Consider the following 24676-nt stretch of genomic DNA (forward strand, 5'->3'; position numbering starts at 1 on the left):
TGTCTCCCCCTCTCTCTCTCTCTCTCTCTCTCTCTCTCTCTCTCTCTGTCTCTCTGTCTCTCTGTCTCTCTGTCTCTCTGTCTCTCTCTCTCTCAGTCTCTCTCTCTCTCTCTGTCTCTCTCTCTCTCTCTTTGTCTCTCTTTGTCTGTCTCTCTCTCTGTCCTGTCTGTCTCTCTCTCTCTCTTTGTCTCTCTTTGTCTGTCTCTCTCTCTGTCTGTCTGTCTCTCTTTGTCTGTCTCTCTCTCTGTCTGTCTGTCTCTCTCTCTCTCTTTGTCTCTCTCTCTCTCTCTCTTCTCTCTCCCCCATGAATTTCCAGATCCACTGAAGACGCTGGAACCTAAGCGAGAAAACTCCTACATCGAAACAACTTTTGAAAGTGTCCACTGGGCCCCAATGCAATGGCAAGATCAAAGAATGCAATCAAAGACTCTACATCAAACTCAAAGGACAGTAAATAAACCCCAGCTATTGCTTCAAACTTTTCCCCTTTATTCTTTCCCGCGTTAGGAACTGGAGCTGATGAACTTCGGATCATTCAGGAGGCTGAGGGGGTGATAGAGAGCAGTTATAGGGAAGTAGTGACACCTAAGTTACAGGATAAAGGTAGCTGGGTGACCGTCAGGGGAGGGAAAGGGAATAGGCGCACAGTGCAGGGATCCCCTGTGGCTGTTCCCCTCAATAATAAGTATACCGTTTTGGATACGGTTGGGGGGATCAACCTACCAGGGGAAAGCCACAGCAGCCAGGTCTCTGGCACTGAGCCTGGCTCTGTGGCTCAGAAGGGAAGGGGGGAGAATAGGAGAGCGATAGTGATAGGAGATTCAATGGTTAGCGGAACAGACAGGCGATTCTGTGGTCGCGAACGAGACTCCCGGATGGTATGTTGCCTCCCGGGTGCCAGGGTCAGGGATGTCTCGGATCGAGTCTACAGGATTCTTAAGGGGGGAGGGGGAGCAGCCAGAAGTCGTGGTACACATCGGTACCAATGACATAGCTAGGAAAAGGATGAGGACCTGAAAAGCGAATATAGGGAGTTAGGTTTGAAGCTAAAAGGCAGGACGAGCAGAGTAGTAATCTCAGGATTGATACCGGTGCCACGTGCTAGTGAGGCTAGAAACAGAGAGCGAGTGCAGCTGAACACGTGGCTACAGAGCTGGTGTAGGAGGGAGGGCTTCAGTTATGTGGATCATTGGGATACCTTCTGGTGAAGGTGGGACCTGTACAAGAAGGACGGGTTGCATCTGAACTGGAGGGGCACCAATATCCTGGGCGGGAGGTTTGCTAGAGCTCTTCGGGAGGGTTTAAACTAGTTTGGCAGGGGGATGGGAACCGGAGCTACGGATCAGTGGATGGGGTAGCTGTTGAACAGGCAGATACAAAGTGCAGAGAGTCCTGTGAGGAAGGTTAGACTGTTGACAGGCAAAGTTGCAGCCAGTATGATGGGTTGAGGTGTGTCTATTTAACGCAATAAGTGTCAGGATAAGGGTGATGAACTTAGAGCATGGATCAGTACTTGGAGCTACGATGTTGTGGCCATTACGGAGACTTGGATATCACAGCGGCAGGAATGGATGTTGGATGTTCCGGGGTTCATATGTTTCAAAAGGAATAGGAAGGGAGGTAAAAGAGGTGGGGGAGTGGCATTGCTAATCAGGGATAGTATCACAGCTGCAGAAAGGAGAGGTCGTCGAGGAGGGTTTGTCTACTGAGTCAGTATGGGTGGAAGTCAGAACAGGAAAGGAGCAGTCACTTTATTGGGAGTTTTCTATAGACCCCCAATAGCAACAGAGACACGGAGAACAGATTGGGAGGCAGATTTTGGAAAGGTGCAGAAGTACAGGGTTGTGTCATGGGTGACTTCAACTCCCTAATATTGATTGGAACCTCCTTAGTGCAAATTGTTTGGATGGAGCAGATTTTGTCAGGTGTGTCCAGGAAGGTTTCCTGACTCAATATGTAGATAGGCCAACTAGAGGGGAGACTATGTTGGATTTGGTGCTTGGCAACGAACCAGGCCAGGTGGCAGATCTCTCGGTGGGAGAGCATTTCGGTGATAGTGATCACAACTCCTGACCTTTACTATAGTCATGGAGAGGGATAGGAGCAGACGGGATGGGAAAATATTTAACTGGGGGAGGGGGAATTACAATGCTATTAGACAGGAACTGGGGAGGCTTAAATTGGGAACAGATGTTCTCAGGGAAATGCACAACAGAAATGTGGAGGTTGTTTAGGGAGCACTTGCTGCAACTGCTGGATAGGTTTGTCCCGATGAGGCAAGAAAGGGATGGTAGGGTGAAGGAACCTTGGATGACGAGATGTGGAACAGCTAGTCAAGAGGAAGAAGGAAGCTTACTTAAGGTTGAGGAAGCAAGGATCAGACAGGGCTCTAGAGGGTTACAAGGTAGCCAGGAAGGAACTGAAGATGGACTTGGGAGAGCTAGAAGGGGACATGAAAAAGTCTTGGCGGGGTAGGATTAAGAAAATCCCAAGGCGTTCTACACTTATGTGAGGAACAAGAGGATGGCCAGAGTGAGGGTAGGCTGATCAGGGATAGTGGAGGGAGCTTGTGCCTGGAGTCGGAGGAGGTAGGGGAGGTCCTTAATGAATACTTTGCTTCAGTATTCACTAGGGGAGGTCCTTAATGAATACTTTGCTTCAGTATTCACTAGTGAGAGGGACCTTGTCATTTGTGAGGACAGCGTGAAACAGGCTGATATGCTCAAACAGGTTGATGTTAAGAAGGAGGATGTGCTGGAAATTTTGAAAGACATGAGGATAGATAAGTCCCCGGGGCCAGACGGGATATACCCAAAGTTGTTACGGGAGCGAGGGAAGAGATTGCCGCGCTTTGGCGATTATCTTTGCGTCCTCACTGTCCACTGGAGTAGTACCAGATGATTGGAGGGTGACAAATGTTATTCCCTTGTTCAAGAAAGGGAATAGGGATAACCCTGGGAATTACAGACCAGTCAGTCTTACGTCGGTGGTGGGCAAATTATTGGAGAGGATTCTGAGAGACAGGATTTATGATTATTTGGAAAAGCATAGTTTGATTAGAGACAATCAGCATGGTTTTGTGAGGGGCAGGTGATGCCTCACAAGCCTTATTGAATTCTTTAAGGATGTGACAAAACACATTGATGAAGGAAGATTAATGCATGTGGTGTATATGGATTTTAGCAAGGTGTTTGATAAGGTTCCCCATAGTAGGCTCATTCAGAAAGTAAGGAGGCATGGGATACAGGGAAATTTGGCTGTCTGGATACAGAATTGGCTGGCCCATAGAAGACAGAGGGTGATAGTAGATGGAAAGTATTGAGCCTGGAGCTCGGTGACCAGTGGTGTTCCGTAGGGATCTGTTCTGGGACCTCTGCTCTTTGTAATTTTTATAAATGGCTGGGTTAGTAAGTTTGCCGATGACACAAAGGTTGCTGGAGTTGTGGATAGTGTGGAGGGCTGTTGTAGGTTGCAACGGGACATTGACAGGATGCAGAGCTGGGCTGAGAAGTGGCAGATGGAGTTCAAGCTGGAAAAGTGTGAAGTGATTCATTTTGGAAGGTCGAATTTGAATGCAGAATACAGGCTTAAAGACAGGATTCTTGGCAGTGTGGGGGAACAGAGGGATCTTGGGGTCCACTCCCATAGATCCCTCAAAGTTGCCACCCAAGTTGATAGGGTTGTTAAGAAGGTGTATGGGGTGTTGGCTTTCATTAACAGGGGGATTGAGTTTAAGAGCCGCGAGGTTATGCTGCAGCTCTATAAAGCCCTGGTTAGACCACACTTGGAATATTGTGTTCAGTTCTGGTCGCCTCATTATAGGAAGGATGTGGAAGCTTTAGAGAGGGTGCAGAGGAGATTTACCAGGATGCTGCCTGGACTGGAGGGCATGTCTTATGAAGAAAGGTTGAGGGAGCTAGGGCTTTTCTCATTGGAGCAAAGAAGGATGAGAGGTGACTTGATAGAGGTGTACAAGATGATGAGAGGCATAGATAGAGTGGATAGCCAGAGACTTTTTCCCAGGGCGGAAAGGGCTATCACCAGGGGGCATAATTTTACGGTGATTGGAGGAAGGTTTAGGGGAGATGTCAGAGGTAGGTTCTTTACACAGAGAGTGGTGGGTGCGTGGAATGCACTGCCAGCGGTGGTAGTAGAAGCAGATACATTAGGGACATTTAAGCGAGTCTTGGATAGGTACATGGATGATAGTAGAATGAAGGGCATGTAGGTAGTTTGATCTTAGAGTAGGTTAAAGGGTCGGCACAACATCGTGGGCCGAAGGGCCTATACTGTGCTGTACTGTTCTATGTTCTATGTTCTTTTTCTAATTTTTTGTGTGGTTGATCTCTTTGCCTTACAATTGGAGAGCAGTCAACAAGGATTCACTGAGGGGGAGCTAAAAACACAGTGTTTTTAAAAATTAAACCGTGTTACGGTTAAACCAAGCAAAGGCTGAGAGGGAACCTCTAGCCCCCTTTCTCACCTGGTCGTAACAATAATTTTTCACAAGGAAGGACACGAGACAAATTCCAGTGATAATAAGTGGGATGAAATGATAAACAGCAAATATAAAAGTTTGTCAAAAATATGTTATGCAGAAGCTAGAAAGATAAAATACCCACAAGGCTACCAAGCCAGATTCTAAAATACCAAAGGACTTTAAGGAGGAAATTATTATTGTTGATAATTTTCAGTGCTTGCTAAATACTGGAGCAGTGCCCAAGTTCTGGACAATAGCAAATATAGTTCAAATATTCAAATATGGAATCAATCACAGCTTATTAGCAGGTGCTTATATCCATTATGGGAGGCAGTGACATAGCGGTAATGTCACTGAATTAGTAACCAGAGGCCTAGGCTAATGATCTGGGGACATGGGTTTGAATTCCACCATGGCAGATTGTGAAATTTGAATTCAATTAATAAATCTAGAGTTAAAAGCTAGTCTAATGGTAGCCATGAAACTGTTGTTGATTGTTGTAAAAACCCATCTGATTCACTAATGTCCTTTTAGGGAAGGAAATCTGTCGTCCTTACCTGGTCTGGCCTACATGTGATTCCAGACCCACAGCAGTGTGGTTGACTCTTAAATGCCCTCTGAAATAGCCTAGCAAGCCACTCAGTTGTTTCAAACTGCTACAAAGTCTAATGAAAGGAATGAAACTGGGCAGACAACCCGGCATTGACCTAGGCACTGGAAACGACAATGGCAAGCCCAGCCCTGTTGACCCTGCAAAGTCCTCCTTACCAACATCTAGGGGCTTGTGCCAAAATTGGGAGAGCCGTCCCCAGTCTGATCAAACAACAGCCTGACATAAACATACTCAAGGAATCATACCTTACAGACAATGTCACTGACACCACCATCACCATCCCTGGGTATGTCCTATCCCACCAGCAGGACAGACCCAGCAGAGTGGCGGCACAGTGGTATACAGTCAGGAGGGAGTTGCCCTGGGAGCCCTCAACATTGACTACGGACCCCAAAAAGTCTCATGGCATCAGGTCAAACATGGGCAAGGAAACTTCCTGCTGATTACCACATACTGCTCCCCTCAGCTGATGAATCCGTGTTTCTCCATGCTGAACACCAACTGGAGGAGGCATTAGGGGTAACAAGAGCACAGAATGTACTCTGGGTGGGGACTTCAATGTCCATCACCAAGAGTGGCTTGGTAGCACCACTACTGACCGAGCTGGCCGAGTCCTAAAGGACATAGCTGCTAGACTGGGTCTGTGGCACATGGTGAGGGAACCAACAAGAGGGAAAAACCTACTTGACCTCGTCCTCGCCAATCTACCTATCGCAGATGCATCTGTCCATGACGGTATTGCAGGAGTGACCACTGCACTGTTGTTGTGCAGACGAAGTCCCATCTTCACATTGAGGGTACTCACCATAGTGTTGTGTGGCACTACCACCGTGCTAAATGGGACAGATTTTGAACAAATCTAACAACTCAAAATTGGACATCCAATTTGGTGCTTTGGGCCATCATCAGCAGCAGAATTGTACTCAACCACAATCTGTAACCTTATGGCCCAGCATATCCCTCACTCTACCATTACCATCAAGTGGGGAGACCAACCCTGGTTCAATCAAGAGTGCAGGAGAGCATGCCAGGAGCACCACCAAGCATACCTCAAAATGAGTTGTCAGCCTGGTGAAGCTACAACTCAGGACGACTTGCATGCCAAACAGCGGAAGCAGCATGCGATAGAGCTAAGCGATCCCACAAGCAATGGAACAGATGTAAGATCTGCAGTCCTGCCACATCTAGTCGTGGATGGTAGTGGACAATTTTACAATTAACAGGACGAGACGGCTCCACAAATATCCCCATCCTCAATGATGGGGGAGCCCAGCACATCAGTGCAAAAGATAAGGCTGAAGCATTTGCAACAATCTTCAGCCAGAAGGGCCGAGTGGATGATCCATTTTGGCCTCCTCCTGAGGTCCCTAGCATCAGAGATGCCAGTCTTCAGCCAATCCGATTCACTGGATGCTGCAAAGACTATGGACCCTGACAACATTTCGGCAATCGTACTGAGGACTTGTGCTCCAGAATTAACCATGCACCTAGCCAAGCTGTTCCAGTATAGCTACAACAGTGGCATCTACCCGGCAATGCGGAAAATTGCCCAAGAATGTCCTGTACACAAAAAGCAGGACAAATCCAACCCAGCCAATTATCGCCCTATCAGTCTACTCTCGATCATGAGCAAAGTGATGGAAGGGGCCGTCGACTGTGCTGTCAAGTGGCATGTACTAAGCAATAACCTGCTCAGTGACGCTCCGTTTGGGTTCCGCCAAGGCTGCTCGGCTCCTGACCTCATTATAGCCTTTGTCCAAACACGGATAAAAGAGCTGAACTCCAGAGCTGAGAGTGACTCCCCTTGACATCAAGGCAGCATTTGACTGCATATGGCATCAAGGAGCCTTAGCAAAACTGGAGTCAATGGGAATCGGGGGGAAAGCTCTACGCAGCTTGGAGTCATACCTAACACAAAGGGAGATGGTTGTGGTTGTTCAATTGTCTCAGTCCTAGGACATTATTGCAGGAGTTCTTCAGGATAGTGTCCTAGGCCCAACCATCTTCAGCTGCTTCATCAATGACCTTCCTTCCATCATAAGGTCAGAAGTGGGGATGTTCACTGATGATTGTACAATGTTCAGCGCCATTTGCAACTCCTCAGATACTGAAACAGCCTGTGTCCAGATGCAGCAAGACCTGGACAATATACAGGCTTGGGCTGATATGTGGCAAGTAACATTCATGCCACACAAGTGCCAGGCAATGACCATCTCAAACAAGGGAGAATCTAACCATCTCCCCTTGATGTTCAATAGCATTAGGATCACTGAATCCCCCACTATCCACATCCTGAACCAGAAACTGAAGTGGACCAGCCACATAAATACTGTGGCTACAAGAGCAGGTCAGAGGCTGGGAATTCTGCAGCGAGTAGCTCACCACCTGACCTCCCTGTGTCTGTCCACCATCTACAAGGTACAAGTCAGGAGTGTGATGGAATCCTCCCCACTTGCCTGGAAGGGTGCAGCTCCAACAACACTTAAGAAGCTCGACGCCATCCAGGACAAAGCAGCCTGCTTGATTAGCACCCCATCCGCCACATTCAACATTCATTCCCTTCAGCACTGCACAGTGGCAGTAGTGTATACCATGTACAAGATGCACTGCAACAACTCACCAAGACTCCTTCGACAGCACCTTCTAAACTTATGACCTCCATCATCTAGAAGGACAAGGGCAGCAGATGCATGGGAACACCACCACCTGCAACTTCCCCTCCAATCCATACACCACCCTGCCTTGGAACTATATCGCCGTTCCTTCACTGTTGCTGGGTCAAAATTCTGGAACTCCCTTCCTAACAGCACTGTGTGTGTACCTACACCCCAAGGACTGCAGCGGTTCAAGAAGCATCTCACCACCACAATCTCGAAGGCAATTAGGAATGGGTAATAATTGCTGGCATAGTCAGCAATGCCCACATCCCATGAATTAATTTTTTTTAAAAGTGCCCAAAAGAACGTGTTTGTTAAAGGTAGCAGTCAAAATGGTTTTTAAAGTAATTGATCTACTGGTGATAACTAAATTCGCAAGTGAGGCCAGGAACATGATAATTTCTGTGCTACTGAGACAATGGAATTGTTGTCTAGCCTGTTTCAGAGCTGTATCTCTAAAAAGTAAAAAAAAGTAAATAATGTAGGTTGTAACATTAAAATAATGCCTGTTGTGTTATACTGTATTATCTTGGGCGAGTCCTAGATATGATGAAACTTCCTAGAACTTCATCATAAAAGCTCCATCTTATTAAGTTTCTTCAGGATATTAAGTTGTGTACAATCATGCTTGAGAAAATGTACATAGGCTTAGGAGGGATCAATTGAATGGCCTAGAAATTTGTGAATGCTGCACCTTAATTACTTGTAAAGCAAGGCCCAAAGCATCCAATATGGCAGGCAGCTTGTGTTTGAACCTATTGAGCAAAAAGAGTATCATCCACCATATTGGTATAGGCATCAAAAGATAGGTACAGGCATTATCCCCTTTGCATATGGAAATTAAGGGTCTAACTCTGTTTGATGCCCCCCACCCTTTGCCAAATTACTTTGGCCGAAACAGTTGGTCTACCATATATGCAGTCTAACCGCTGGTCCATAATGAGACTGCTGCATGCCCCCCCTGCCCCACCCTCCTCAAAATAATAAAAAAAAAAATTTAAATACTTAACCGAATGCAGGATTGCTCTTCCCAGCTCCACTTTAAAACTATGGTTCACTGCTGGCCACTGCACGACTCACATCCTGATTGCTCCTTCGCCCCCTGCTGCATCAGTCTTTTCTCCTGATGGCTGCCTTGACCACCCCACCTCCTGATCAGTGCCTTTTTCCCCCACCCAATCACTACCTTGATTTCCACCCCCCCCCCCCCCCACCAGCTGCCAGTCAATGCCTCTAACCCCATCCTGATCACTCCTCTCAAGCCATCCTGGTCGTCCCTCTTCCGTCTTCCCCGGCCCCCATCGCGCCACTCTCGCAAGAACTAACTGAGGTCTGCTGCTGGTGATACAGTGACCCGAAATTCAAATGATGTTTGTCGATCAGCTGCCTGGGGCCACTTACTAGGCATCTGGAGCTCATCGGCCTAATCTAAATGAGGCAAGATGCCCAATATCACATGGGCCTCGTTCCTACCCAGTCAGGCACGGGGCTGGTTCCCTGCACACAGTTCATGCCAGCCAAGCAATTTGCAAACTATTCTGTTTAAATTGATCCATATTAAGTGAAACTAGTTTTGGGGTATGTTGCAGGCTACTAAATCAGACATAAGATATAGATGGCATACATTATACTGAAATTAGGGAAACATATTAAAAAGCCAATACAGTTACAATAGAGATTTGAATTTGTTTGTGAATTATTTGGAATGATTATTGTAGGAATAAATGAATTACTATAGATTGCTACATTTGCTGCAAGTGAGCAAGGAAACTACAGAGGAGCAAATGCAACCTGTCATTATGTAATGGTCAGAGGCTGTTGGTAATATGGAGTTTAAAATTAGACTTACAGTAAAGAAGGAGTGTACAGAGACTTAATTATAAGAAGGCAGAATTGGAAGGGATAAGGAAGAAACTAGGAATGGTAGATTGGCAAGATGTGGTTGTTGCAAGTGGAAAAATGGAATGTATTCAGAGACCTAATTGGAAACCTGCAAAACAAATCTATTCCACTGAACAATATGGGCTGTAAGAGAATGCAGGGAATAAGAAATAAAATCGTCTTGCATTAATCATAGCTGGCCACTAAACACTTAAAGTCAGGGATGACTACAGTAAAAGCTAAAAAAGGTCAAGAAATCGGTCGAGGACCAGGTAGGGAACAGGCTATTTTATATCTAGCATTGCATAATAAGATTAGGTTAATTAGTAATCTTACAGTCAAAGATTCACTGACTAAGAGGGACCATAATATGATGGAATTTCATATTGAATTTGAAACTTAGCCATGGTTGGATCACATTTTCCGTTGAGCTTTTATTTCTCAAGGACATGCATGTTTGTTAAAAATCATGTATTATTTCTTCAAATGTTCATTAGAGATGCAAGTAACATGCCAGAATTAGCTGTAAGTCAGGAAATGGAAGGGAGGGAGGAACTCAAGAAAATTGCAAATTGTTGGAGCTGTGGCCTGACAAGTCCCCGGGTTCTGATGTACTTATCCTAGGGTCTTAAAAGGAGTGGCTAGTGAGATAGTTGGTGCGTTGGTTTTAATTTTCCAAAATTCCCTAGATTCGGGAAAGGTTCTACTAGACTGGAAAATAGCAAATGCAACTCCTTTATCCGAAAAGGGAGGGAGACAGAAAGCAGGAAACTACAGGTCAGTTAGCTTGACATATGACTTAGGAAAACTGTTAGAATCTATTATTAAAGACATTATAGCAGGACACTTAGTAAAATTCAAGGTAATCAGGCAGAGTCAACATAGTTTTGTGAAAGGGAAATCATGTTTAACCAACTTATTGGAGTTCTTTGAGGGAGTTATATGTGCTGTGGATGAAGGGGAACCGGTGGATGTATTGTGCTTAGATTTCCAGAAGGCATTTGATAAAGTGCCGCATCATAGGTTATTGCAAAAAATAAAAGCTCATGGTGTAGGGGGAAACTTATCGGCATGGATAGAAGATTGGTTCGCTAACAGGAAACCGAGAGTAGGCAAAAATGGGTCATTTTCTGGTTGGCAAGATGAAACGGGTGGTGTGCCACAGGGATCTGTGCTGGGGCCTCAACATTTTACAATTTATATAAATGACTTAGATGAAGAGACCGAAGATATGGTTGCTAAATTTGCTGATGACACACAGGTAGGAAAGTAGGTTGTGAATAGGACATAAGGAGGTTACAAAGGGATATAGATAGGTTAAGTGAGTGGGCAAAAATCTGGCAGATGGAATATAATGTGGGAAAATGCAAAATGGTCCATTTTGGCAGGAAGAATAACAAAGAAGCATATTATCTAAATGGTGAGAGATTGCAGAGCTCTGAGATGCAGAGGGATCTGGGTGTCCTCGTGCATGAATCGCAAAAGGTTAGTATGCAGGTACAGCACGTAATTAGGAAAGCTAATGGAATGTTATCATTTATCACAAGGGGAATTGAATACAAAAATAGGGAGGTTATGCTTCAGCTATACAGGGCATTGGTGAGACCACATCTGGAGTACTGTGTACAGTACTGGTCTCCTTATTTAAGGAAGGATGTAAATGCGATGGAAGCAGTTCAGAGAAGGTTTGCTAGACTGATACCTGGAATGGGCGGGCTGTCTTATGAGGAAAGATTGGACAGGCTAGGCTTGTATCCGCAGGAATTTAGAACAGTAAGAGGTGACTTGATTGAAACATATAAGATCCTGAGGGGTCTTGACAGGGTGGATGTGGAAAGGATGTTTCCCCTTGTGGGAAAATCTAGAACCAGGGGTCACTATTTAAAAGTAAGGGGCTGTCCATTTAAGACAGAGATGAGGAGAAATTTTTTCTTGATAAGGAAGGGGGTGAAAGGTTATCGGGGGTAGGTGGTAATGTGGAGTAATCAGTTCAGCCATGAACTTATTGAATGGCGGAGCAGGCTCGAGGGGCCAAGTGGCCTACTCCTGCTCCTAATTCGTATGTAAAGTGATGTGGTTAAGTCTGGAATTAGGATCTTAAATTTAGCAAAGCCAATGAATATAGGTTTGAGGTGCGAGTTGGCTCAGTTAGATTGGGGAAATTAGGTCAAAAGGTATGATAGAAGAAAAACAATGATGAACATTTAAAGAAATAATTCATGATTTTTAATGAACATCCTTGAGAAACAAAAGCTCCACGGGAAATGTGATCCAACCATGGCTAACTGGAGAAGTTAAGGATAATACTAGATTAAAAGAAGAGTTGCCAAAAAGAGTAGTAAGCCTGAGGAATCGGAGGGTTTTAGGGTTCAGTAAAGGATGACTAAGAAATTGGTAAAGAGGGAGAAAATAGAATGAGAGTAAAATGGCAAGAAATATAAAAACAGATTGTAACAGCTTCTACAAATATGTAAAAAGGAAGAGATTGGAAAAGGTATTTGTGGGTCCCTTAGAGGCAGAGACAGGAAAAATTATAATCTACAGGGAATAAGGAAATGACAGCAACATTTGAACAAATATTTTGTATCTGTCTTTGCAGTAGAAAACACAAATACAATAATGGAAATGGTGGGCAACCAAGGGTCTAATGAGAGTGAGGAACCTAAAGTGATTATTAGTAAAGAAAATATACTGGAGAAACTAATTTGAGTGAAAGCTGACAAATTCCCTGGACCTGATGGCCTACATCTTAGAATTTTTAAAGAGGTGGCTCCAGAAATGGTGGATGTACTGATTTTGATCTTCCAGAATTCCCAAGATTCAAGACACTCCCCATGGATTGGAAGGTAACAAGTGTAACCCTGCTATTAAAGAAAGGATGGAGAGGGAAAACAGGAAACTACAGGCCAGTTAGCCTGACATCACTGGCATCAATACAAGAGGTTATTACATAATATCAGGACTCATGAGATTTTAGGGTAATGTATTAGCTTGAAATGATTGGTTAATAGAAAGAAAACAGAAGGAATAAACAGATCATTTTCAGGTTGTCAGGTTATAACTAGTGGGGTACTGCAAGGCTATTTACAATCCATATGAATGACTTAAATGAGTGATTCTATGGTTCTAACAAAGTGTAATGCATCCACATTTGTTGACAGTACAAAGCTAGGTGGGAAAGTAAATTGAGGTCGATATAAAGGAAAATGGACAGTTTAAGTGAGTGGACAAGAAGGTAGCAGATGGAATATAATGTGGGGAAATATGAAATTATCCACTTTGGTAGGAAGGAAAGCTGTATAGTTTTATAAATGAGACTTATAAGTGTTGGTATTCAGAGGAATTTGGATGTTCTTGTATACGAATCACAGAAAGTTGACATGCAGGTACAGCAAGCAAATAGGAAGGCAAATGATATATTAGCCTTTATTGCAAGGGAGTTGGAGTATAAGAGTAAGGAAGTCTTGCTGCAATGAGACCACATCCTGAGTAATGTGTCCAATTTTGGTCTTCTTACTTAAAGGAAGGAGATACTTGCCTTGAAGGTGGTGCAACGATGGTTCACTAAATGGATTCCTGCAGTGAGAGGGCTGTCTAATAACAAAAGGTTGCATAGAATGGGCCTACATTCTCTGTAGTTTAGAAGAGTGGGAGGAGATCTCACTGAAACTTAAAAGATTCTTAGAGGGCTTGACATGAAGATGCTGAGAGGTTGTTTCACCTGGCTGGATTGTCTAGAATGAGGAGTTGTATTCTCAGGATAAGGGGTCGATCATTATGGACTGTTATGAAAACTTCTTCACTCAGAGGGTTATGAATATTTGGAAATCTCGACCCAGAGGGCTGTTAATGCTCAGTCATTGCGTATATTCAAGATAGGTCGATAAATGTTTGGACATGAGGGAATTGTGGATATGGGGATAGGACAACAAAATAGAGTTGAAGAAGAAGATCCACTGTGATCTCATTGAATGGTGGAGCAGGCTTGTATGCCCTACTCCTGCTCCTATTTTTTATGTTCTTGTATTAGGAAAGCCAAAATAGATAACAAGATTACAACTACAGCAAACATAAAAACGAATGTGAAAGATTTTAAATGCAGTCAGGGAAAATAGATGACAAAGGATCTTGAGAGATGACAGGAGGCAAATGATCAAAAAAATCACAGTTCTTGGTGTCATTGTTTAAAAACTAATCTGAGAGCTAGCTTCTGCATATAGAGTTTAAATTTAAAGGGCAAAGGAAGAAAAACATATAAAACTAATCATGAAGAGGTGATCAGCTTTAATGACAGTGACAATTGACTAAGGATGCTACAAGAGAGTAAGGCCCCTATCCATATAGAATTCCAGATGGTATGAAAGAAGTTGGCAAATTAAATCAATATTATTTTAACAGTTTGAGGAATGGCTTAATATTGGCTATTTTAAGAGAATTCTTTAATATTGAGGGGGTGGCGGTTGGGGGGCGGGGGTGCGCGGGATGGTGCGGGGAGCGATGCCAATATCTGAAAAGCATTGAAAGAATAACACAGCCACCTATAATCCTATGAATGTGACATAACAGCAAGCAGCCTGAAAGAAGGAATTGCAAAGCTTTGGGAGAAATGTAGAATGATAAGTAGTCAGCATAGCTTTACGAGTGGTACTTCTTGCTTGACAAGTTTACTGCCATCCCCCTTCGAGAATTATAAACTTAGGATATAACAAGAGGCAGTCAGTAGATTTAACAAAGCCTTTATCAGAGTACCACACGGGAAACTACGGGACAGAAAAGGACAGACTAGGAGAGAAACTGAACCGGATAATTAACTAACTGAGTCAAATGGTGCAAAGGATCCTTGTTCAGGGTGCAGAATTTACATGGAAAGGCATGACTGGCTGGGTATTGTAGGGAATAGTTTTGTGGCTATTGTCCCTGATTTTTATTAATCATTTGGATAGAAAGTTAGTTATACATTTGCCATTGATGCTAAATTATGAGGAATCATAATTAGCAGAGAATGAATAGACTTGATGCAGAGTAATCTGGACACTGAGTTTTGGCTAAAAGTTAAAGAAATGCGAAGGTTTGAAGCTGGGGAAGGGAAACAAGCAGTGGGAGTACAATAAAAGTAGGAACAGTCCACGGGAAATGATACCAGAGAGAGACCTGGGGATTTTAATAGAAAATACTCCTAAACAATCAGTACAATCTGTAAGTGGTTTTGGAATAGGCAAGCAGGATCTTAGGACACATAGTATGAGGGGCTGAGCACCTGTCCCAGGAAGTGACAGTAAGTTTGTACAAAGCACTTGTCAGCCTTCGCTTGAGTATTGTGTACTGTTCTGAGCTTCTGATCAAGTGGGGACATTTTGGTCTTGGAGAGAGCACAAAGAAGGGCAAATGCATTGATTAATGCGGTAAGGTACCTTTGCTATGAAGGAAGGCAGTGGTTGCTAGAGATGTTTACTTTTCAAAAATAGGTGTTTAGAGTGTGAATCCTATTGAGTTAGTTAAGATTCTAAAGCAGGGTGTCCAGGCTGTGGCTTGCAGTCTGTACCTGGACCATGAGATTGGTTTATACAAACAGTCCCTGAAGACCTCTTTCCTCTGTTCCTCTATTTTGGCTGCTAGTATTTTAGATTTTTAAATGAAGGGCCGGTAGAATGAAAAATTTCAATTAGTGTAAAGGGTTAGTTGAAGGACACACCAAGAAAAGTATTCTTTTCAGTGCTGCTTTCCACCAATCCGAGAACCATGCTTTTCAAAATAAAAAACAGTGGAAACACTCAGGAGGTCAGGCGCCATCTGTGGAGAGAACAAAAGCTGATGTTTTGGATACAGACTCTTTCTGAGAACTAGAAGATGTTACAGATGAACAGTATTTAGAAAGAAACAGAGCAAGGGAAATGGGGAAGAGGAACAACAACACAATAACCCCGCACATAGGAAAAGAAACTGACTGACTGATCCATCGAGGTTTTTATTCAATGATTTTTGTTTTTTGTTGGCTTTTTGAGACAAGAGGTTTTGTTAAAATCTTGCAGAGTGACATAATTTTGAATTTTGGCTGACTTACCTAGCCATGTTCAAAAGTGCACTTTATTATATACTTGGATTGTGAAGAGTAATTCTATTGTCAGACACAACGCTGTGTGTTACTTGTACCAGAGTGGATTTTTGTGTCCTTGGCGGCAGTGCGTCTTGATATTTCCACTTCTTGAACACTATAGCTTTGGTTGTGGAACAGCAAACACATTTCTTTGAAGCCATGTCAGAAATGTCTTCATGTGTGATTAAAGTCGATTCAGAAATTGTCATTTGTTTCTGGAAATTTTGTTAGGTTTTGTATGTTTAAAATTGAAAACTTGCAATTGTTTAAGAAACTTTGCCTTCACTGAATATTGCTTTGGTTTTGTGACAAGGGCTATTTTGGAGTAAATGAAGTAGTGGTCAATCCAATATTCTATTCCAGACATTGTTCTGGTTATCTTGACAGTTTTAGTATTTTGTTGCAGGACCAGATTGTAAGCAAGAAGTATTTAGAGTTGTTTGCATTTGATTGGATGCTGAATAAATGAGTTGTTTACAGCTGGTTCATGCACTGCACAGAATGATAAATATAGTTTGCCATTAGTCTTTCTGACTCCTATAGCAACCTCTGATTCCATTCTATATTTTATCGATTTAACTGTAAACTGATTTAATGTTACCGAGAGTGATCAACTTGCTATTTACAAGTGAGTTTGAAGCAACTATTTTACATTGTTTCATTATTATTAGTCACAGTAGGAGCATAGGTGCTAACTAGGGCTGTGAAGTACGTCTTTGTAAGTTGGGACACTGTTATTTTTGAACTACTTGTGAAGCAGCTTTAATCATGCATCATTATAAAATATTGCTTTGCAACAGTGTTCTGGTGATGGGATTTTCTTTTGAATTGATGTGATTATCTGTGTTTTGGTATATTCAATTAGCTGAAAGCTATGTACTAGGAATTGGGGTGCCATAATAATCATATGGTGGGAGAGGTAAAATGAGGACTAATACAAGCTGACTTTGTACTTCAGTCTAAAGTTTTTGCTTTTTAGATTATTGTACGTGATTCCAATTATTTGACTGTAACTGAAATGTACAAACATTTTGTAGATAAATTGCAAAGTGGCATTGAAAAAGAATAAATAGCTAGAAAAGTTTGCCAATTACTTGCCAAAATCTGAACAAAATAACTGGCACAAATTTTGTGATGTATAGAATGTGTTGCAAGAAAACAAAAAGCCCTATAACATTAAAATAAGTCATTTAAAAGAAGAAAATTTGTTATGTTTGATTTTTGGGGATGAAGCTAAATAATAAATTCCTCAATCTCCTTGAAGGGAGCAACATTTATGACTCTGAAATGCAGCTTCCTGCTGGAGCCTTGTGATTGAGGAATTTACTCTAAAGTGAATCGATGAACCTGTTGGATATTTGTAAAGGAAATGTGTTCTGTTGGGTAATTTCACCGGTTGTGTATTAAAATTATTTTCTTATTTCCTAAATTAAAACAAAATATTTTGTGTTATGTTGTGCATCAACAGGAAGTGAAATTAAAGTGAGAGAATTGGACTGGTTGAGAGATGAATTATGCACAGGTAAGGGATCAGCTCAATAGCAGTATATTTCATTATACATGATGCAAATATCCCTTTAAGAAGTTAAGCAAAAATACAAGTTGGAGTACTGTTGATTTATGACTTGTTTGGACTATCTCTTGCTGCAGGGCGGTGTTATAAATATTTGGTTTGGGCCTGGATCTATGCAAAGTGGCTTGATAGACTAGCAATCATCAAGGATTTGGGAGAATTTGCATTGGTGATGGCCCTCATTTGATCCCAGAACTGGAATGGCAATTGTTTACAAATGACAATATGAAAGGGTTTGTAATTTATGTAATTCTCTGGATCTAGTTCTGTGTCACACAGAAGCTGCTGAATATTTGATATCTGGTGAGCCAAGGATACTAGAAAGTCTGTACTTGATTCCTACTCTGTGTTGATATATATCTTAGCCGCAGTAGTAGTATACAGTTGACCGAAGAATCCCAATAAGGATGAATTGGGTAAATATAGGTCAATTAGTCCTTCTTACTTTTAGAATCTGTAATTTAGGATAAAATTATTCAGTGCTTCAAAATATATGGATTAATCAAGGACAGCCAGCATAGATTTATTAACAGTAAATTATGTTTTAACAGGTGCTACGGACTGGTGGGAGATGGTGTGGATGAGTTCCACTTTGCACCTCTCAACTGACTGTGGACACTGTTTTTAACCATATTATTTTAGTCCAAGTGTTTTAGTGGTCAAATAAACAAACAGCCAATAGGCTTTTTTGTAGGATTAAAAGAAGTAAATTATTTATTAAACAATACCTAAACAATGTTCGCAATCTCACCCACTCTCACATGCACACACACAAGAGATAGAGATTAGAGGATAGCATGCATGTAAGTCCAGTTGTTGTTAAAAAGAGTTCACTTTGAAACCTTCTTGGTTATCCAGGAGGAATTTTTAGCAGTGGTGCAGGCCTGGTGTTCCTTTCTGGGTTCACTGAAGTATTGCAGACTCCTCTGGTTAAGGTTCAATCAAAGACGGTGGCGAGAATTCAGTTATGATTTCTCGGGGGAGTTTTCAAGGTTATCTTGCAATTTTGCAGACAAGGCAAGAGTTCTACGTTGTCAGTATGAGGAGCTAGGCACCAAATTAAGAAGCAGAACCTTAAAGGTAATGATCTCTGGAGTAAATTGTTTAGGGCAGATGAGATTAGAGAAATGAATGCGTAGCTCAAAGACTGGTGTAGTAGAAGTGGGTTCCGGTTCGTGGGGCATTGGCACCAGTACTGGGGAAAGTGGGGGCTGTACCAATGGAGCAGTTTACACCTCAGCTGTGCTGGGACCAGTGTTCTAGCGAGCCGCATAACTAGGGAAGTAGAGAGTGTTTTAAACTGAATAGTGGGGGAAACGGATCAAATTTGGGAAGATGTGGTAAATCAAAGAGTAGAGACAAGGCAAGAGAGAAAGGTATTAATATGGAAAACCAAACGTGACAGGAAGGGACAGTGAGTACAAATCTAAATCAGACAAGGGTAGAGGTTACAGAAATAATAAAAGGACAAAACTAAGGGCTCTGTATCTGAATGCCGTAGAATTCAAAACAAAACAGATGAACTGATAGCGCAAATAGAAATAAATGAGTTAAATCCGATAGCCATTACAGAAACATGGCTGCAGGATGACATAGATTGGGACCTGAATATTGAAGGGTGCATGACATTTAGGAAGGACAGGAAGTTAGGAAAAGGTGGAGGTGTGGCTCTGTTAATTAATGATGGTATTAGCACAATAGAGATGGTTGACCTAAGTTCAGGAAACCAGGATGTAGAAGCGGTTTGGGTCGAGAAGAGAAACGATAAAGGCAAGAAGTCACTTGTGGGAGTGGTATACACACCCCCCTAACAGTAACCACATGGTAGGACAGGGTATAAAGGAAGAAATAATGGGTGCTTGTCAGAAAGGTACGGCAATAATCATTGGGGATTTTAATGTACATATAGACTGGAAAAATCAGATGGACAAAAGTAGCCTAGATGAGGAGCTCATCAAATGTTTTCGGGATAGTTTGTTAGAATAGCAAGCTCTGGAGCTGACCTGAGAACAGGCTATACTGGACCTGGTAATGTATAACGAGATAGGATTAATTAATGACGTTATAGTGAAGGCGCCTGTAGGCAGCAGCGATTATAATATGATTGAATTTTACATTCAGTTTGAGGGAGAGAAGAGTGAGTCTAAGACTGGTATTTTAAACTTAAATAAAGGCAATTATGGAGCATGAAAGCAGAGCTAGCAAAAGTGAACTGTTGAAGTAGGTTAAGGGATAGGTCAATGGCGATGCAGTGGCAGATATTTATGGGGATATTTTGGAATACACAGAATAGATACATTTCAACGGGAAAGAAAAATTCCACTGGGAGGACCATCCGTGGTTAACTAAAAAAAGTTAAAGATAGTATCAAACTTAAAGAAAAAGCCTATAATTGCGCAAAGATGGGTGGCAGGTCAGAGGATTGGACAGAATATAAAAATCAGTAAAGAATGACTAAAAGATTAATAAGGAGGGAAAAATTAGAGTACAAGAGAAAGCTGGCTAGAAATATAAAAACAGATAGTAAGAGTTTCTATAAATGTTTAAAAACGAAAAGAGTAAACAAAGTGAGCGTTGGTCCTATAGAAAGTGTGTCTGGGGAATTATAAGAGAAAATAAGGAGATGGCAGATGAATTGAACAGGTATTTTGCATCAGTCTTCATGGCTTAGTAGGGAAGTTAATGATGGTATTCAATTAAAAGGAGAGGTTTAAAATGTTGCAAGGAATAATAGTAAGCCTGAAGATTGTAAGTGTTTTAGAAACCAGCAAAGGGCGAGCAAACAATTGCTAACAAAGGATAAAATAGAAAATGACAGTAATCTAGCCAGGAATATAAAAGCAGCTTGTAAGAACTAACACAAATATATAAAAAGGACAGTGGTTAAAGTAGACATTGGTCCCTTAGAGGCAGAGACAGGAGAAATTACCATGGGGAATGAGAACATGGCAGAGACGTTGAACAAATATTTTGTGTCTGTCTTCACAGTAGGAGACACAAATTACATACTAGAAATAGACAGTAACCAAGGGGCTAATAAGAGTGAGGAGATTCAGGTAATTGATATCAGCAGAGAAAAAGTAGTGGAGAAAATTAAGGGACTAAAGGCTGCCAAATCCCCAGGCCCTGATGGCCTACATCCTAGGGTTCTAAAAGAAGTAGCTACAGAGATAGTGGATGCACAGGTTATAATTTTCCAAAAGTACCTTGATCCTCGAATAGTCCCAGCAGATTGGAAAATGGCAAAAGTAACACTGCTATTCAAGGAAGGAGGAAGCGAGAACTCTGAACCAGAGGCCAATTAACCTGACATCATTCATCAGGAAATTGCTGGAATCTATTATTAAGGAAGTCTTAATGATACACTTAGAAAATCATAATATGATCAGACAAAGTCAACATGGCTTTACTAAAGGAAAATTGTGTTTGACAAATTTATTAGCATTTTTGAGGATGTAACTAGTGGGGTAGATAAAGAGGAGCAGTAGACGTAGTATACTTCGATTTCCAAAAGGCATTCAATAAGGTGCCACACAAATACGGAAGATAAGGGCTCATGGAGTTGGCAGGTTAAATGAGTGGGCAACAAGGTGACGGATGGAGTATAGTATGGGGAAGTGTGAGGTTATTCACTTTGGTAGTAAGAATAGAAAAGCAGAATATTTTTACAAGGCATGAAACTTCTAACTGTTGATGTTCAGAGGGGCTTGGGTGTACTCAAACGAAGAACACAAAGTTAGCATGCTGGTACAGCAAGCAATTAGGAAGGCAAATTCATGTAGGCCTTTATTGCAAGGGGATTGGAGTACAAGAATAAGAATTCTTGCTAAAACTGGACTGAGTTTTGTTCTCCATATCTAAGGAAGGATATACTTGCCTTGGAGGTGGTACAGTGAAGGTTCACCAGATTGGTTCCTGGGATGAAAGGGTTGACCTAATATGAGAGGCTGAGTAAATGGGGTCTATATTCTCTGGAGTTTAGGAGAATGAGAGATGATCTCATTGAAACATACAAGATTCAGAAGGAGCTTGATAGGGTAGACATTGAGAGGTTGTTTCCCCTGGCTGGGGAATCTAGAATATGGGGGCACGATGTGGTTGTCTCTGAATGCCCTCTGAAATGGCCTAACAGTTGTATCAAACCGCTACAAAGTCAATAAGGAATGAAACCGGGCGGACCACCCGGCATCAACCTTGGCACCGGAAACGACAACGACAAGCCCAGCGTAGTCGACCCTGCAAAATCCTTCTTAATAATCTCTGGGGGCTTGTGCCAAGTTGGGGGAGCTGTCCCACAGACTAGTCAAGCAACAGCCTGACATAGTCATACTTAAGAAATCATACTTTATAGACGATGTCCTAGACACCGCCATCACCGTCCCCGGGTATGTCCTGTCCCACCGGCAGGAGAGACCCACCAGAGGTGGCAGCACAGTGGTATACAGTCGGGAGGGAGTTGCCCTGGGAGTCGTCAACATCAACTCCGGACCCCATGAAGTCTCCTGGTATTAGGTTAAACATGGGCAAAGAAACTTCCTGCAGATTACCACATACTGCCACCCCCCAACTCCCCCCTCAGCTGAGTGACCACCGCATAGTCCATACGCAGACAAAGTCCCGCCTTCACATTGAGGATACTCTCCATCGTGTTGTGCCGAATGGGATAGATATAGAACAGATCTAGCAACACAAAACTGGGCATCCGTGAAGTGCTATGGGCCATCAGCAGCAGAACTGTACTCAACCACAATGTGTAACTTCATGGTCTGGCATATCCCTCACTCTACCATTACCATCGAGCTAGGGGATCAACCCTGGTACAATGAGGAGTGCAGGAGAGCATGCCCGGAACAGCACCAGGCATACCTCAAAATGAGGTGTCAACCTGGTGAGGCTACAACCCAGGACTACTTGCATGCCAAACTGCAGAAGCAGCATGTGATAGAAAAGCAATCCCACAAACAATAGATCAGATCCAAGCTCTGCAGTCCTGCCACGTCCAGTCGTGAGTCGTGGTGGACAATTAAACAACTAACTGGAGGAGGTGGCTCCACAAATATCCCCATCCTCAATGATGGGGGAGCCCAGCATATCAGTGCAAAAGATAAGGCTGAAGCATTTGCAACAATCTTCAGCCAGAAGTGCCGAGTAGATGATCTATCTCTGCCTCCTCCTGAAGTCCCCAGCATCACAGATACCAGTCTTCAGCCAATTTGAATCACTCCGCGTGATATCAAGAAACGACTGAAGGCACTGGATACTGCAAAGGCTATGGGCCCTGACAACATTGCGGCAATAGTACTGAAGACGTGCTCCAGAACTTGCTGTGCTCCTGGCCAAGTGGTTCCAGTACAGCTACATCACTGGCATCTACCCGGCAATGCGGAAAATTGCCCAGGTATGTCATGTACACAAAAAGCAGGTCAAATCTAACCTGGCCTATTACCACCCCTTCAGTGTACTCTCAATCATCAGTAAAGTGATGGAGGGTGTTGTCGACAGTGCTATCAAGTGGCACTTGCTTCGCAATAACCTGCTCAGTGATGCTCAGTTTGGGTTCCACCAGGGCCATTCAGCTCTTGACCTCATTACAGCCTTGGTTCAAACATGGACAAAACAGCTGAACTCAAGAGGTGAGTTGAGAGTGACAGCCCTTGCAATCAAGACAGCATTTGACCGAGTATGGCATCAAGGAGCCCTAGCAAAACTGGAGTCAATGAGAATCCAGGGAAAACTCTCTGCTGGTTGGAGTTGTACCTAACGCAAAGGAAGATGGTTGTGGTTGTTGGAGGTCAATCATCTCAGCTTCAGGGCATCACTGCAGGAGTTCCTCAGGGGAGTGTCCTAGGCCCAACCATCTTCAGCTACTTCATCAATGACCTTCCTTCAATCATAAGGTCAGAAGTGGGGATGTTCGCTGATGATTGCACAATGTTCAACATCATTCGCGACTCCTCAGATACTGAAGCAGTCCGTGTCAAAATGCAGCAAGCCCTGGACAATAATCAGGTTTGGGCTGATGTGTGGCGCGAATGTTACTTGCCACTTAAGTGCCAGGCAATGACCATCTCCAATAAGAGAGAATCTAACCATTTCCCCTTGACATTCAGTGGCATTACAATCACTGAATCCCCTACTATCAACATTCTGGGGGTTACCATTGACCAGAAACTGAAGTGGAGTAGCCATATGAGTGAAAGAACGGCAATATAGTTCCAAGTCAGGATGGTGTGTGGCTTGGAGGGGAACTTGCAGGTGGTGATGTTCCCATGCAACTGCTGCCCTTGTCCTTCTAGGTGGTAGAGGTCACAGGTTTGGAAGGTGCTGTCTAAGGAGCCTTGGTGCTTTGCTGCAGTGCATCATGTAGATGGTACACATTGCTGTGTGTCAGTGGTGAAAGGACTGAATGGCATCCCATCCACAAACAATCAAGTGGGCTGCTTTGTCCTGGATGGTGTTGAGCTTCTTGAGTGTTGTTGGAGCTACACTCATCCAGGCAAGTGAAGAGCATTCCATCACACTCCTGACTTGTGCCTTGTAGATGGTGGACAGGCTTTGGGGAGACAGGAGGTGAGTTACTCGCCGCAGGATTCCTAGCCTCAGACCTGCTCTTGTAGCCATGGAAGTTATTGTCGATAGTGCTTTCAAGCTGAGTCAAAATCCTGAAACTTCCTTCGTAACAGCACTGTGGGTGTACCTACCCCACGTGGACTGCAGTGGTTCAAGAAGGAAGCTCACCACCACCTTCTCAAGGGCAATTAGGGATGGGCAATAAATGCTGGCCTGGTCAGAGGTGTCCATATCCCATGAACGAATAAAAACAAATACAGTCCCGTGATAAGGGGCTGATTATTTAGGACCGAGATGAAGAGAAATTTCTTCACTCAAAGGGTTGTGAATCTTTGGAATTCTCTATCCCAGAAGGTTGTGGATGCTCCATCATTGAATATATTTAAGGCTGAGGCAGACAGATTTTTGGTCTGTTAGGGAATCATGGATTACGAGGAGTGGGCAGGAAAGTGAAGTTGAGACAGAAGATTGGTCGTAGTCATATTGAATGGCAGCGCAAGCTTGAGGGGCCATTTGGTCTACTCCTGCTCCTATTTCTTCTGTTCTTGTTCGGTGCTGCTGGAGGCCGTTCTTTGAACTTTCTGGAATTTCTTTCTAGCTCACTAACCTTGCTATCTCTTTGACAATGTCTTGAGCTTTTTTTGCCTACTAATTAATTTAGTAACATAATTTGAAGTAAACGGAACCGTAGAAATAATTGCTATGTATTAATTCTTGGTCCATTAATGTTGCCAATAATAATTGCCAGACTCTTTGATTTTCCTTTTAATTTTTTTTTTTAACGTGGGCATTACAAATATAGTCTGTT

General features: G+C 42.9%; 1 protein-coding gene across 5 annotated transcripts in view; it reads left to right on the forward strand.

The window, feature by feature from the left end:
• The window catches only part of mettl22 (methyltransferase 22, Kin17 lysine), a 112575-nt gene that overhangs the window by 50947 nt on the left and 36952 nt on the right, over positions 1 to 24676 (forward strand). For all 5 annotated transcript variants that reach the window (XM_068056128.1, XM_068056132.1, XM_068056130.1 and 2 more), the window contains exon 7: positions 17194 to 17247. In XM_068056128.1, the coding sequence (XP_067912229.1) occupies positions 17194 to 17247 (54 nt within the window). The remainder of the gene's footprint in view (positions 1 to 17193; positions 17248 to 24676) is intronic.

Source organism: Heterodontus francisci, chromosome 24, assembly GCF_036365525.1.
Source record: "Heterodontus francisci isolate sHetFra1 chromosome 24, sHetFra1.hap1, whole genome shotgun sequence".
NCBI lineage: Eukaryota > Metazoa > Chordata > Chondrichthyes > Heterodontiformes > Heterodontidae > Heterodontus > Heterodontus francisci.